At 38.9% G+C, this 15,001-nt stretch overlaps 1 protein-coding gene across 1 annotated transcript in view; it reads right to left on the bottom strand.

Moving 5' to 3' along the window:
• Window positions 1-15,001, bottom strand: part of Ube2d2 (ubiquitin conjugating enzyme E2 D2) — a 57,359-nt gene continuing 42,358 nt past the window's right edge. The window contains exons 3-7 of the mRNA XM_026401241.2: window positions 13,745-13,776; window positions 13,587-13,664; window positions 13,397-13,502; window positions 2,761-2,854; window positions 1-105 (exon numbers count right to left, since the gene is read on the bottom strand). Coding sequence (XP_026257026.1) covers window positions 60-105; window positions 2,761-2,854; window positions 13,397-13,502; window positions 13,587-13,664; window positions 13,745-13,776 — 356 coding nt within the window. The 3' untranslated portion in view covers window positions 1-59. The remainder of the gene's footprint in view (window positions 106-2,760; window positions 2,855-13,396; window positions 13,503-13,586; window positions 13,665-13,744; window positions 13,777-15,001) is intronic.

Raw genomic sequence — 15,001 nt, 5'->3', positions numbered from 1 at the left:
CTTTCTCTTTCAGAGTTCCCCTATCTTTATTTGTAGAGGTTATCCAATAATTTCTTTAATTACATCGCATACTTCTGAGTCCATTCCCGAGCTATTCTGTTGTACCTGTACACACAAAGAGAAGCTTGGCTTAACATAGGTGAGGAGTCAGTTATTAAGCAACAGATTTTATTTTATTCCATCTAATAACTTGAGGGAAATAACTTCTAGCAAAGCTACCTTATTTTAACCTTAATTTTTTCTTTTTGGTGATACTGGGAACTGAACCAGGGACACTCTATCACTGAGTTACATCCCCAGTCCTTTTTATTTTATTATGAAACAGGGTCTCAGTTGCTGAGGCTGGCCTTAAATTTGCAATCCACCTACCTCAACCTCCCAAGTAGCTAGGATTACAGGTGTGTACAATCACACTGGGCTACCTCAAATTTATAATGAGCCTTTACTCAATGGTAACAGGAAAGACTTATAAAATGCACAATAATTTTCTGTAAATGATACTTATGGAGAATTTTACTTAAATTTTGGCATTTGCTGGCATGTACTTTTTGTAAACTTGATTGACGTATTTCAATGAAAGATCTTCAACTCTCTTTAATTCATTTATTTGAAGTTTTTAAAACTGGAATTCTACATTGTATGATTCTTCAAATCATATACTAATAGTTATTAAACTGACATCATGCTTTCAATTATATCAATAAAATAACTGGTTCTGAAAGAACTTAACTTTGCTTGACAAAATGTATGGGCTTACTACTCCAGAAAACATTCCAGTAGTTTGTAATTTTTATGCTAAAAGAGAGATGTGGAGCTGGGGTTGTGGCTCAGTGGCAGAGCACTTGCCTAGCATGTATGAGGCACTGGGTTCGATCCTCAACACCACATATACATAAATAAATAAATAAATAAATGGTACACCAACAACTAAAAAAATAGAGAGAGAGAGAGGGAGAGAGGGAGAGAGGGAGAGAGGGAGAGAGGGAGAGAGGGAGAGAGAGAGAGGGAGAGAGAGAGAGAGAGAGAGAGAGAGAGAGAGAGAGAGAGAGAGAGAAGCAAGGCTAGGAATGGTGGCAAGTGCCTTTAGTCCCAGCTACTCAAAGGCTGAGGCAAGAGGACAGCTTGAGCCCAGGAAGACCTATCTGAAAACAAAAAAGCAAACAAAACCGAGCATGGTGGACGCCTATAGTCCCAGCAGCTCAGGAAGCTGAGACAGAAGGATCACCAGTTCAAAGCCAGCCTGAGCAAGAGTGAGGCACTAAGCAACTCAGTGAGATTCTGAGTCTAAATAAAACATAAAACAGGGCTGGGGATGTGCCTCAGTGGTCAAGTATCCCTGAGTTCAATTCCTGGTAGCCCCCCAAGGAAAAAAAAAAAAAAAAGCAAACAAACACAAAATCCAGTGTGGGGGGGGGGGGAGATGCAGAAAAGTTCTGGTAAACATTACTACCACAATAACTTAGGATCTGCCTTTTGGTAAGCATTCATGGCCACAATTCTAGGCAGTAGGCAAAATGGCTAGTTAAAAAAAAAAAAAAAAAAAAAAAATTAAGGACAATCTAATTTTATTCTGAATGAGCCAGAAACACAAGACTACAATTCTACTTGGACCTAAACACAAACAAAACTAAGAATCAAATGCTATTCCCAGTGTAGCTCCATAAAAAAACAAAAACAAACAAAAAAACCCACAAAATACTATGTCTCTCTAATCCATCAAAATTCAAATAATTCTTTAATTATGTGTGTGTGTGTGTGTGTGTGTGTGTGTGTGTATATTCCTCTTTTTCTTTTTGGTACTGGAGATTGAACCCAGAGTTGCTTGACCACTGAGCTACATCCCTAGTCCTTTTTATTTTGAGACAGGGTCTTACTAAAAGTTACAAAGGGTCTCACTGAATTGCTGATCCTCGAACTTCTGATCCTCCTGCCTCAGCCTCCACAAGTTGCTTAATTATAAGCATGTACTATCATACCCAGCCAATCCTTTATATTTTAACTTAAGAAAAATATCTATCTGCTTCCATCTAGTTTGTCCTACAATCCCACTGATTAATACATAAAACAAAAATAGGAAGAACACTATCTGTTGATATTCTGACCACTCTTCAATAATTCACAGTATACAATTCTGAAGCATTTAAATTTTTTTTAAGCTGTAGATGGACACAATTTTTATTTTTATTTGTTTATTTTTATGTGGTGCTGAGGATTGAACCCAGGGCCTCACACGTGGGAGGCAAGTACTCTACCACTGAACTACAACCCCAGCCCTCAAGTTTTGTTTTAAAAGAAATTTGGGGCTTTCATATTCCGTAGCGGTAATTTGTTATTCTTCCTTTAGACTGGTAGAAATATCAATTTTCTTTCCCATTAATTTACAAATACCTATGCAAAACAAATGGGAACTTGATGCAAATTATTTTATATGTCAAAAACCATAAGGGCTGGGGATGTGGCTCAAGCGGTAGCGCGCTCGCCTGGCATGCATGTGGCCCAGGGTTCGATCATCAGCACCACATACAAAGATGTTGTGTCCACCAAAAACTAAAAAATAAATATTAAAAAGTTCTAGAGATAAAATCAATATAATCTATTTATAATGATACTTAGTGCAAACATTCCTCTTTCTTGTTCACAGGAAAGTATATTAAGACTTCGTTTAAGATATTTGGCATATGTTCAGTCCTTAGACAAGAAAGATTTGAGACAAACATTTCCATCCCACCATGATAGCTTTCCGTCTAGAGGCATACTTACTTTTCTCTATCTGTTTTGTAGATCCGAGCAATCTCAGGCACTAAAGGATCATCTGGATTGGGATCACACAACAGAGAACAGATGGACAAGAGTACTAGGAAGAAAAAATATACATATAAATATGTAAATTAATAGAGAATAAATGCAAAGAGCTAGCCAGGTGCAGTTGCCCAGGCATGTAAACCTACTCCAGAGGCTGAAGCAGGATTGTGAGTTCAAGGACAGCCTAGGCAACACAGTGAGCTATATCTTAAAGAGAAAGAAAGGGCTGGGGGTACAGCTCAGTGACTGAGTGCCCCCGGGGTTCAATCCCTAGTATCAAAAAAAAGGGAGGAGGATGGGGAGAGGGGGTAGAACACTTGCAATGGGTTGAAAAAAAAAACACAAGAGAAAACTTCTAACAATCGATTTAGGGATTGGGAGTGTAGCTCAGTGGTCAACTGATAACACTGCCTTCCCACACCAAAAACAGAACTTATATATAATATAGTAACTAGAAACTTTGTAAATTCCATCTTTCTTCTTTTTCTTTTTTGCAGTGTTGGGGATTGAACCCAGGATTGTTTTGCCACTGAGCTACATCTTTGGCCCTGTTTTATTCTGTGACAAGGTTTTGCTAAGTTGCTTAGAGGCTCATTAAATGGCTGAGGCTAGCTTTGAACTTGTGATCCTCCTGATTCAGCCTCCCTAGTTTCTAGGATTATAGGAGTGTACCACTATGCCAGGCCCTTTCTATTACTACCAGTAATCATCAGAGATTTTAAGTTGAAACAGCTGTCTGATTCAGTCATTAAAAAATTAAAATGAAGGCCGGGTGCAACAGCACACGCCTATAATCCCAGTGATTGTTAGTTCAAAGCCAACTTCAGAAAGGGTGAGGCACTAAGCAACTCAGTAATGACTCTGTCTCTAAATAAAATACAAAATAGGGCTGGGGATGTGGCTCAGTGGTTGAGTGCCCCTGAGTTCAATCCCCAGTACTCACCTCCCCAAATTAAAACAAACAAACAGAAAATTTGTGGTGAATGACAGACACCTTGGCCTCCCAGGTAAGAATATCTGGCCCCTTTGATTCAGTGTCACAATTACCCCATGATGTAAACAGCATAGACAGGACTGCTTTTATGCCTAAATTCCTAAAGAATCTGGCCCAGAGTTAATGATTAGAATGAAATTTAAAAACTCAGGTCTTGAGCTCAGAGTATAGCTCAGTGGTACAGCACTTGCCTAGCATGCACTAGGCCCTGTGTTCTATCCCCAGCACCACCAAAAGAAGAATAAAAAACAAATTTAAAAAATCACTAAACAAAATAGGTCTTCCACAAATCTTAGACCAAGAACACTTGTCAGAACACATGAAGTTCAATTTTCAGAAGCCCAGACTCAAGAAAATATATGGCTTTCAAAATTACAAAGACAACCACATTACTGAATTCTCTTAAGCAAAAATGACAACTGTGAAATTCAACAATCACTGTTTTGTCAATGGCAGGTACCATTATCAGATACACTGGATTTTTTTTTAATATATTTTTTTGTGTTAGTGGGCCTTTGTATAGATATATAAGTATTGGAAATCAAACCCAGTGCCTCACACATGCCAGACAAGCATTCTACCACTGAGCTACAACTCCAACAGATTTGTTCCATTTTTAACTGAAAACAATTTAGTCCAAGTCAAGAACATGAAGGTAACAATTTGCTACCAAATGGGGATAGCCACACATATATAAATACAACACATACTTCTACTAAAGTCTTAAATTCTTTTCAGCAATGATTTAGATTTCATCTAAGCTATTTCCTCAGTGATAACCTGGGATGCATCAGATAAACATTAATAGTATAATTTTTTCTATTTAAATATGTCATTAATGTATGCATTCCTTGTTGAATGCAAAAGGGGGGAACAGGTTACTGATAACATTAAGTAGTCTCTGATATAATGAAATAAATTCAAATTCTTTTATTCTGATGGTATCAGAATTTATCTTACTTCTCTCTAGTATTCTGTGCCAAGACGCAATGACTTTGAGTACACTTTATTCCCCAAACACTAAATTCAACAAGAAAAGGGTTTACTAATTTTCCTATGAATCTATTCTACAGAGATCAAGGGCTTCTGAGAGACAAAGAAAAAGTTGACATGCCCTTTTTATTCTTCAGTTTGGTAATTAAAAAAAAAAGCTATTTCCTTGCCTTATATAGCAAATAAAAAACATCAGGAAATAATATTTTCTGACTCTTCATTTCCGTTGGGCACAATTCAGGTAGATGGTAGTCCAAAAACATCTTTTCTTCCCATCATGTACCATCACCTAATGCCCTCTTCAAGCATGGCACATTCTAATAGAATTTGGAAAGACTGCATGTATTTTCCGGAAATTACAAAAGGGAGTTATAGATTTTTGAATGTTCATGAAAGTGTTGACTATAAAAAGAAGAAAGCAAGAGTACCACTGGTTCTTCTTTCTTTCTTTCTTTCTTTCTTTCTTTCTTTCTTTCTTTCTTTCTTTCTTTCTCTCTCTCTCTCTCTCTCTCTCTCTCTCTCTCTCCTTCCTTCCTTCCTTCCTTCCTTCCTTCCTTCCTTCCTTTCTCTCTCTCTCTCTCTCTCTCTCTCTCTCTCTCTCTCTCTCTCTCTCTCTCTTTCTTTCTTGATCAATGGACCTTTATTTTATTTATTTATATGCAGTGCTGAGAATCAAAACCCAGGGCCTTGCACATGCTAGGCAAGTGCTCTTCTACTGAGCCACAACCCCAGCCTCTACCACTGATTCTTCACATAAAATCAGACATACTTCAAAATTAGTATGTGTTACAAATTCCCTTTAATTTTTCTTCTTATTTTTCCAATTATACTAGAGATTAAACCCAAGGTTATACACGCCAGTCAAGCACTCCACCACAGAGCTAACCCTAGCCCCTTCCCCTTCTTTTTTATTTTATTTTGAGACAGGGTCTTGTTTGTTACATTACCCAAGCTGACCTAGAATTTATCTTCTGCCTCTGCTTCCAGGTGGCTGGGATTAAAAGTTTATGCCATCATGCACAGCCCTTTACTTATTCTTCTAGACAAATTTAAAAGGATAAATTTTAGGGCTGGGGATATGGCTCAAGCGGTAGCACGCTCGCCTGGCATGCGTGCGGCCCGGGTTCGATCCTCAGCACCACATACCAACAAAGATGTTGTGTCCGCCGAGAACTAAAAAATAAATATTAAAAATTCTCTCTCTCTCTCTTCTCTCTCACTCTCTCTTTAAAAAAAAAAAAAAGGATAAATTTTAAAGAAGTAGCTTTTCTGACTTTCTTTCTAGGAAAGAGAAGCAGGATAGTGATTATCTGGACCTAATGAAAGGATTCTTAGTACACCACTTAGCTCCTTTAATTCAGGGAAAATTGATTTTGGCTTATAACCTACTGTATTTTCTTCTTCCATAACAAGAATAACTTCTACAACCTCACTGATAATGAATAAACTTTTACTTATATTTACACACATACATTTTCTGTATACTTAGGTTCCGAACATGTATCTTGAAAGTGGAGGGAAGCTGGGGATATGCTCATTGGTAGAGTGCATACTTAATATGTCAGACCCTGCATTCAATCCCCTGCACTAAGGTTTGGGGAAAGAAAAGGGGATTTGAGGTCAAAATTATTGTCCTTGAAAATGATCATAACCAGGAATGGTGGCACATACCTGTAAATCCTACCAACTCAGAAGGCTGAGAGAGAATTGCAAGTTTGAGGTCAGCCTGGACAACTCAGCGAGATCCAGTTTCAAAATGTAAAATATAAAGGACTGGAAGTGTAACTCAGCGGTAAAGCTCCCGTGGGTTCAATTCCCAATAATGGGGTGGAAGGAGGGGAAGCATATGTTAAAGGACAATTATTATCACACACAGGATTAAGGCCTTTTACAGAAATACTTAAACACACATTCAATTTATGAAAAGGGCTCAATGAAACATTAAAATCTATGATAGGTGACATATTCAACATAATGGCACTACAATTATCTTAAGAGATACCTATCCAGATAGAATATCAGTTAAATAAACTTCTAACAGTCCTTATAATTTACAATAGTGGGGCTGGAGGGGTGGTGGTGGTGGTAGGAATCAACATTAGACATGAAAAAGGGAAGGGATAAAAAAAAATGATGGCAACAATTTCAGCTATCAAGCTAACCCCTCAAACATACACATACTGCACACAGTTCCACCTCTCTTGGTTCCATTATTAGATTTATATCTCTACTGCTCTTTAGCAAAGAAAGAGAAACCAACAGAAACTTCACCAGGTTAGACAATGACAAAAACACATAATAAACACTTTCTCAAATAGCCCTTGAATTGAAAGAAAAGCCCACTTCTCTGAAAAAAAAAACAACTATTTAATTCACAACTTGTAAAATTGTAGTTCTCTCTCAGTGGCTCAGGAGGTCGAGGCAAGAGGTTCATGAGTTAAATAAAGCCAGCCTCAGCAACTTAGCAAGACCCTGTCCCAAAATAAAATATAAAAAGGGCTGGAGGGGATGGGGTTGTAGCTCAGTGGTAGAGCACTTGCTTCGCATGCGTGAGGCTCTGGGTTCGATCCCCAGCACCACGTAAAAATAAACAAATAAAAAAGAATAATAAAGATATTGTGTCCATGTATAACTAAAAAAACATTTTTAAAAGGGGGGAGGGACTGGGGATGTGGCTCAAGTGGTAGCGCGCTCGCCTAGCATGCGTGAGGGGTTTGATTCTTAGCACCACATAAAAATAAAATAAAGATATTGTGTCCACCTAAAACTAAAAAAAAAAGAAGGGCTAGAGGGCCCTGGTTCAATCTCCAGTACCAAAAATAAAATAAAAATATGAAGAAAAATGTGGTTCTCTGGGTTTTTTTGTTTCGACTTTTACTTAAGACTCCAGAAATTTTAATTTAATGCTGTAGAGTTTTGGTTTCCTTTAAAGAATTAATTTTAAGAGTATACAAATCTTAATATTCAAGTTATAACATGACAAACTTCTAATACTGTGACAACTGTGCTTTTGTCCCACTTTTGAAGTGTTTATAAGGAAAGAGTTGACTATACTTTTTTCTTTAATCTTTATAATAACAATGAAGAAACCTATTAAGCATCCCTATTCTATAGATAAAAAACCTGAAACACAGAATTCTATGTCTCAAGTTTCATTCAATAAGAGGTAGCACTGCAATTTCAACATATGCAATTTGATTCAGAATCTATGTTCTATTCATTGTGCTAGGGATTCAACCCTGGGGACTTCCACATGGTGTTTTGCTAATTGCTGAGGCTGGCCTCCAACTTGGGATCCTCCTGCCTCAGTCTCCAAGAGTTGCTGGGATTCTAGGTGTACACCACCACGCCTCTTGACTAGATTCACTGAAGAAATGGTATATTTGGGGCTTGGATTGTAGCTCAGTGGTAGAGCGTTTCCTAGCACATGTCAGGCACTGGGATCATTCCTCAGCACACATAAAAATAAATAAAGTAATGGTATTTTTTTTTTTTAAGAGAGAGTGAGAGTGAGAGTGAGAGAGAGAGAGAGAGAGAGAGAGAGAGAGAGAATTTTTAATATTTATTTTTTAGTTCTCGGCGGACACAACATCTTTGTTGGTATGTGGTGCTGAGGATCGAACCAGGGCTGCACGCATGCCAGGCGAGCACGCTACTGCTTGAGCCACATCCCCAGCCCCAAGTAATGGTATTTTGTTCATGAAGAAAAAGGAAGGAAGGGAAGGGAAGGGAAGGGAAGGGGGGAGAGGAGGGGAGAGGAGGGGAGGGGAGGGGAGGGGAGGCAGGGGAGGGGAGGCAGGGGAGGGGAGGCAGGGGAGGGGAGGTAAGGGAGGGGAGGGGAGGGGAGGCAGGGGAGGGGAGGGGAGGGGAGGGGAGGCAGGGGAGGGGAGGTAAGGGAGGGGAGGGGAGGGGAGGCAGGGGAGGGGAGGGGAGGGGAGGGGAGGCAGGGGAGGGGAGGGGAGGGGAGGGGAGGGGAGGGGAGGGGAAGAAGAAAGAGTAAATTTTAATTTTTTCTGGTACTGGCCCTCTACCACTGACTGATACAAGGTCTTGATAAACTGCCCAGGCTAGTCTCAAACTTTCACTCCTCTGACTCAACCACATAGCAGGGATTACAGGAATGCTCCATTGTGCCCTGCAGAAATGGTGATTTTAAGTAGACAGAAAAAAAAATTTTTCATATATCAAATTTTACTACCAAATGCAAAAACTTGGACTGTCTTATTTCTAACTATTTAAAACTTTATAAAAAATTTTTATAGTTGTAGATGGACAGAAAGCCTTTATTTAATTTGTATATGGTGCTAAGGATTGAACCCTAGCATGTGTGAGGCAAGTGCTCTGTCACTGAGCTACAACCCCAGCCCTTAAAACTTTTTAATATAACTCAAAGTATACAAATTTTCCCCATTTTGGGAGGGATACTGGGAATTCAACTCAGGGGTTCTCAACCACTAAGCCACATCCCCAGCCCTATTTTTGTATTTTATTTAGAGATAGGGTCTTAACTGAGCCATTTAGAGCCTTGCTTTTTGCTGAGGCTGGCTTTGAACTTGGCGGATCCTCCTGTCTCAGCCTCCTGAGCCACTGTGCCTGGCCCTTTTCTGCTTTTTTCCACACATATTTTTCCATTACAATAATTTTATGTATTTTCAGAGAGGGGTTGATGGGAATCAAACCCAGAACTGTGTGCATGTTAGGCAAACATTCTACTAATGACTTTAAGTGCCATACTTTTTTGCAGGGGCATACTAAGGATTGAGTGCCAATAGTGTTCTACTTCTAAGCTACACTCCCAGTATTTATTTTATTTATCTTTTCCTAGTCTATTTTGAGACAGGGTTTCAACTAAGTTGCTAAGACTGGCCTTGAATTTGTGATCCTTCTGCCTAAGCCTCCAAAGATGCTGGGATTACAGGCACACACCACTGCCTGGCTAGTGTCATAACTTTTTAAAGGCTTTTTTTTTTTTTTGCAACACTAGGAATTGAACCCAGTGCCTCTCATATGGAAGGCAAGCACTCAACCCCTATTTAAAAGTTACAAACCCAGCCTTTCATTTTGTTTTTTAGATAGGGACTTTTTATGTTGCCCAAGCTGGCATCGAACTTGTGAACTTCCTGCATCAGCCACCCAAGCAGCTGGGATTACAGATGTGCACCAGCATACCAGGCTATAATTGATCAGTACTCTTAAATGTATGTGCTAGAACTTATTTTATTTCTTCCTCTACTACTGCACCTGTATATAATCTCCAATTTTCAGAAATAACACCGCTGTCAGCCAGATACCATGGCAGACAACTGAAATCCCAGAGGCTTGGGAGGCTGAGGCACGAGGATGGCACGTTCAAAGCCAGTCTCAGTAATATGGCAAGTCCCTCATCAACTCAGTGAGACCCTGTCTCTAAATAAAATACAAAAAGAATGGGGGGGGGGGGGCTGGGGATGTGGCTCAGTGGTTAAACACCCCTGGGTTCAATCCCAGGTACCAAAACAGACAAAACAAAACCACATCACTGTCACAAATGTACTTCAATACAAAGCTTTTTTAAGCATTTGCTATTGTTGTAATTACTGGATCAGGAGAATGAAAGTCTCTTAACATGTAACAGTGTACAATCTACCCTTCTACTGTATATAGTACTCATTATAATGTACATCATCAGCATTTAGTCTGTGTGTGGGAGGAGGGGTTACTGGAATTTAACCTAGGGGCCCTGTGTCACTGAGCTACATCCTCAGCCCCTATTTAAAATTTCAGGAAGATTCCAAGTTCAAGCCCAGCTTCCCAACTTAGTGAGACCTGTCTCTAAATAAGGAATGAAGCTCAGTGGTAAAGTGTCCCTGGGTTCAATCCTCATTATCACTAAAAGAGAGGGAAGATGATGGTGAAATGGTTTACTGGTGAAGAGCTGACTCAGGATGTATCTCAGTGGTAGAGGTTGGCTTAGCATATGTAAGCGGAAAAAAATGGGAACTTAAAAATTTTAAGTTGGGCTGGGGTTATATGACTCAATGGCAGAGCACTTGCCTAGCACATGTGAGGCACTGGGTTTGATCCTCAGCAGCACATAAAAATAAAGGTATTATGTCTATCTACAACTAAAAAAAAAATTTTTTTTTTTTAAGTTTCCTTATTCTTTGGTTCTTTTTTGTGCATTTGTCTATTGGGACTGGGGTTGTTTGGGTTTGATTGGGTTGGTTTGTCTGTTTTTGCAGTGCTGAGGGTTGAACCCAGGGGCACTCTACAGAAGACAAATTCACTAAAGAAATGGTAAATTTTATTTTTTCTGGTACTGGAGATTGAATCCAGAGGCCCTTAACACTGAACTATAATCCCAGCCCTTTTTATTTTTTATTTTGAGACAAGAGTCTCACTGAGTTGCCTAGACTAGGCTTTCAATCTTTCTACCTCAACATCCCAAACTGCTAGAATTACATACAGCTGTGTGCCATTGCACATGGTGAGATATTTTTTTTCCCTCTTATTAAGTTCTTCACATTTTAAACATTAACCCATTTGATTTTCTTTTATTTTTTCTTTTAACTCTTTCATTTTCTTTTTTTCAATACTTTTCATATTAGATAATTGAGATCTAGGGCCGGGTGCACACTCACCTGTTATCCCAGTGACTCAGGAGGCCAAGGCAGGAGGACTGCAATTTCAAAGCTAGCCTCAGCAATCCAGCCCTAAGCAATCTAGCAAGACCTTATCTCAAAATTAAAAATAAAAAGCCTGGTGATGTAGCTCAGTGGTTAAGCACTCCTGGGTTCAATCTGTAATAGCCTCTCGCCCAAAACAAAGTTGAGATCTGACAAATCTTCCCTTTATTTTTTTTCGGGGAGATGGTGCAGGGGTACTAGGATTGAACTCAAAGGCACGTTACCACTGAGAGACATCCCCAGCCCTAGTTTGTATTTTATTTAGAGACCAGGTCTCAATGAGTTGCTTAGTGCCTCGATTTCGCTGAGGCTGGCTTTAAACTCCTACCTCAGCCTCCAGAGTCACTAGGATTATAGGCATACACTGCCACGCCTGGCTATAGTTTAGCTTTTAATCCACTTTTAATTTCATTTAGGGATAATATTAGGGGGATGCAAATTTTCAAATTAACATTTAAGACAATTCTCATTAACTATCTCACCAGTTCATTAGTACCAAAAAAAAAAAAAAAATCCCTAATTTACTCATGTAATGATTTAGTAGAACTACTGGTCTTTCATTACAAATTTAGCAATTAACTTTTTTTTTAAAACATATTTTCAAACACACATAGAGCTATACTAATCATCATTGGGATGTTCCGAGGGAAAAAAAAATCGACAGGGGGAAGGCAGTGCTGGAGGATCAAACCCAGACCCTTGTGCACGTTAGGTAATCACTCTACTACTAAATGACACCTATAGTCCAAAAATATTTATGCTAAACTGATCATCTTAAGAGGATGAATCTGTTCCTAAAAATAACATTGGGTGAAATAGTCTCTACACCAATTTACCTACATCTGGCTCTTCAAAAATCTAGTATCCAGCTGGGCACATCAGCGCATGCCTGTAATGCCAGTGGCTCAGGAGGCTGACGCAGGAGGATCACAGGTTCAAAGCCAGCCTCAGCTATTTAGCAAGGCTCTAAGTAACTCAGTGAGACCCTGTCTCTAAATAAAAATATTTAAAAAGGGCTGGGGATGTGGTTAAGTGCCCCTGGGTTCAATCCCCAGAACCAACATGGCCCCCCTCCACCCCCATCTAATATCTGTGTACTGTATTTATAGCACAAGTAATGCTATCTTCTAAAGAGCTATTTGTTTTTTCCTTTTTTATTGGGGGTGGGACACTCGGGATTGAACACAAGGGCAATTTACCACTGAGCTATATCTTCAGCCCTTTTTTTATTTTGAGCAGGTCTCGTGAGATTGCTTAGGTCCTTTATAAATTGTTGAAGCTGGCCTTGAACTTGCATTCCTCCTGTTTTAGTCTCTCAAATTGTTTAGATTATAAGCATACACTACTATGCTCAGCCAACCTAATCCAAAATAACATAATCAACAGACTAGTTACCATACCAAGGAATTTTTAGGCTCAAAGCCCCAACCCTTTCCCATTGTCATGATGTCTATTTCAGACTAAGGGACATTGTTCCTTTTAAAAGGAATATGAGCTGGGCATGGTGTCCCATGCCTATAATCCCAGCAGTTTAGGAGATGGAGGCAGGAGGTTCATGAGTTCAAAGTAAGACTCAGCAACTTAGCGAGGTCCTAAGGAACTCAGTGAGACCTGTCTCTAAATAAAATACAAGATAGGGCTAGGAATGTGACCCCTGAGTTCAATTCCTGGTTACCACATCCCACCAAAAAAGAATGAGTAATCTCTTCAAAAATAGATAATCTTTTTTTTAAAAAAAATGATTTTTTAATTGTAGTTGGACACAATACTTTTGTTTTATTTATTTATTTATTTGTATGTGGTGCTATAGATAGAACCCAGGGCTTCGCACCTGCAAGGTGAGTGCTCTACCGTTGAGCCACAACCCCAGGCCCAAAACTGGATCGTCTTAAGGGGGAAAAAAAAAAGTGTTTAGCTTGGTATCAAATATCCATTCCATTACCTTTTGAAATAGTTAGTGCTGGAGACCACTGTGACCGTAGAATATCGAGACAAATGCTGCCATTACTGTTAATATTTGGATGATAAATTCTTGTTGTAAATGCAACCTATAGAAAAAGGAAAATTTTTGTAAATTTGTTTAATAGTATCACACAGAGCACATTAAAAAATAATTATCATATCCCAATTACCTTAGGTGGTTTGAAGGGATAATCTGTTGGGAAATGAATTGTCAAGAAAAATACTCCACCCTGATAGGGACTGTCATTCTGTTAATGATAAAGAAAAGTGGAATTAAAAGGAATAAATTACATAAACTATTTATTCTGAAATTAATCTCAATACTTACTGGCCCCATTATTGTAGCTTGCCAATGGAACACTGAAAAAGAACAAGAAAAAAATCACCACGTATCAATCTCCACATTGTACCTTATCAAGTAAGTCATCATTCCCCATCTAATCCATATTCATGTATAATCCATTCATCCTTCCTTTGTTTTCTTTCTTCCTCCCCAACCACTTCCTTCTTTCCTTCTGTACCAGGGATCAAATCCAGGGGTGCTTAATCACTGAGCTACATCCCCAGCCCTTTTTATAAGATCTGGCTAGGTTATTTGGACTGGCCTAGAACTTATGATCCTCCTGCCTCAGCCTACTGGAGAGCTGGGATTATAAGGTTATATGCCACTGAGCCTGGCTAAGCCACTTTTTCAAATGAATGAAAATAGCACACCATTGTAGGTATGTCATATGATATGGCAGAACGGCAAAAACTGGAATAAAAAACACTAAGAATGACTGCTAGGCATGGTGGTGCATGCCTACAATCCCAGGGGCTCAGGAGGCTAAAGCAGAAGGATTGAAAGTTCAAAGTTGGCCTCAGCAATTTAACAAGGCCCTATTCAATCCCTGGTACCAAAACAAAAGAAAAACAAAAACAAAAAAAAAAAGAGAAGAATGTATCCACTTCAGAAATCTCTATGAAGCTCTTATTACTTTTTTCTAAGCTACTTTAAAATCTCTGACCTACTCCCTAGCCAGTTGTACTTAAATCATTTTGTATTGTTAAAGTGTGTGGTCTGCCCTGCTTGGTATTAAACACAGTAAATATTAATGCTGGACAGGTCAAACTTTAATAATGTAAATCAGATTTTTCCACACATGTACATACTTAGTCTCATAATTTATTTTATTTATTTATCTTTTTTATGTGCTGCCGAGGATTGAACCCAATGCCTCACATGTGTGAGACAAGCACTCTACCAAGCTATAACCCTAGCCCCAGTCTCATAATTTATTTTATTTATTTATTTTTTAAGTATTTTATTTTTATAGTTGGACATAATACCTTTATTTTATTTCTTTATTTTTATGTGGTGCTGAGGATCGAACCCAGGGCCTCACACGTGTGCATGCTAGGCAAGCGCTCTACAGCTGAGTCATAACCCCATACCCTCTCATAATTTATAATTTATGATATCAGTTTTATCTTTAAAATAATCCTCATACTTAGTGATGCCCTAAGCAACTCCCTGGTACCAAAATCATCACTGTCATCATCATCATTCTCCTTATAGTAAGGAAAAAGAAAAAAGAAATCAGAA

This window comes from Urocitellus parryii, chromosome 1 (assembly GCF_045843805.1).
Source record: "Urocitellus parryii isolate mUroPar1 chromosome 1, mUroPar1.hap1, whole genome shotgun sequence".
Classification (NCBI taxonomy): Eukaryota; Metazoa; Chordata; class Mammalia; order Rodentia; family Sciuridae; genus Urocitellus; species Urocitellus parryii.
The sequence above is the reverse complement of the archived record's forward strand: the minus strand, read 5'-3'. Positions and strand labels throughout refer to the sequence as shown.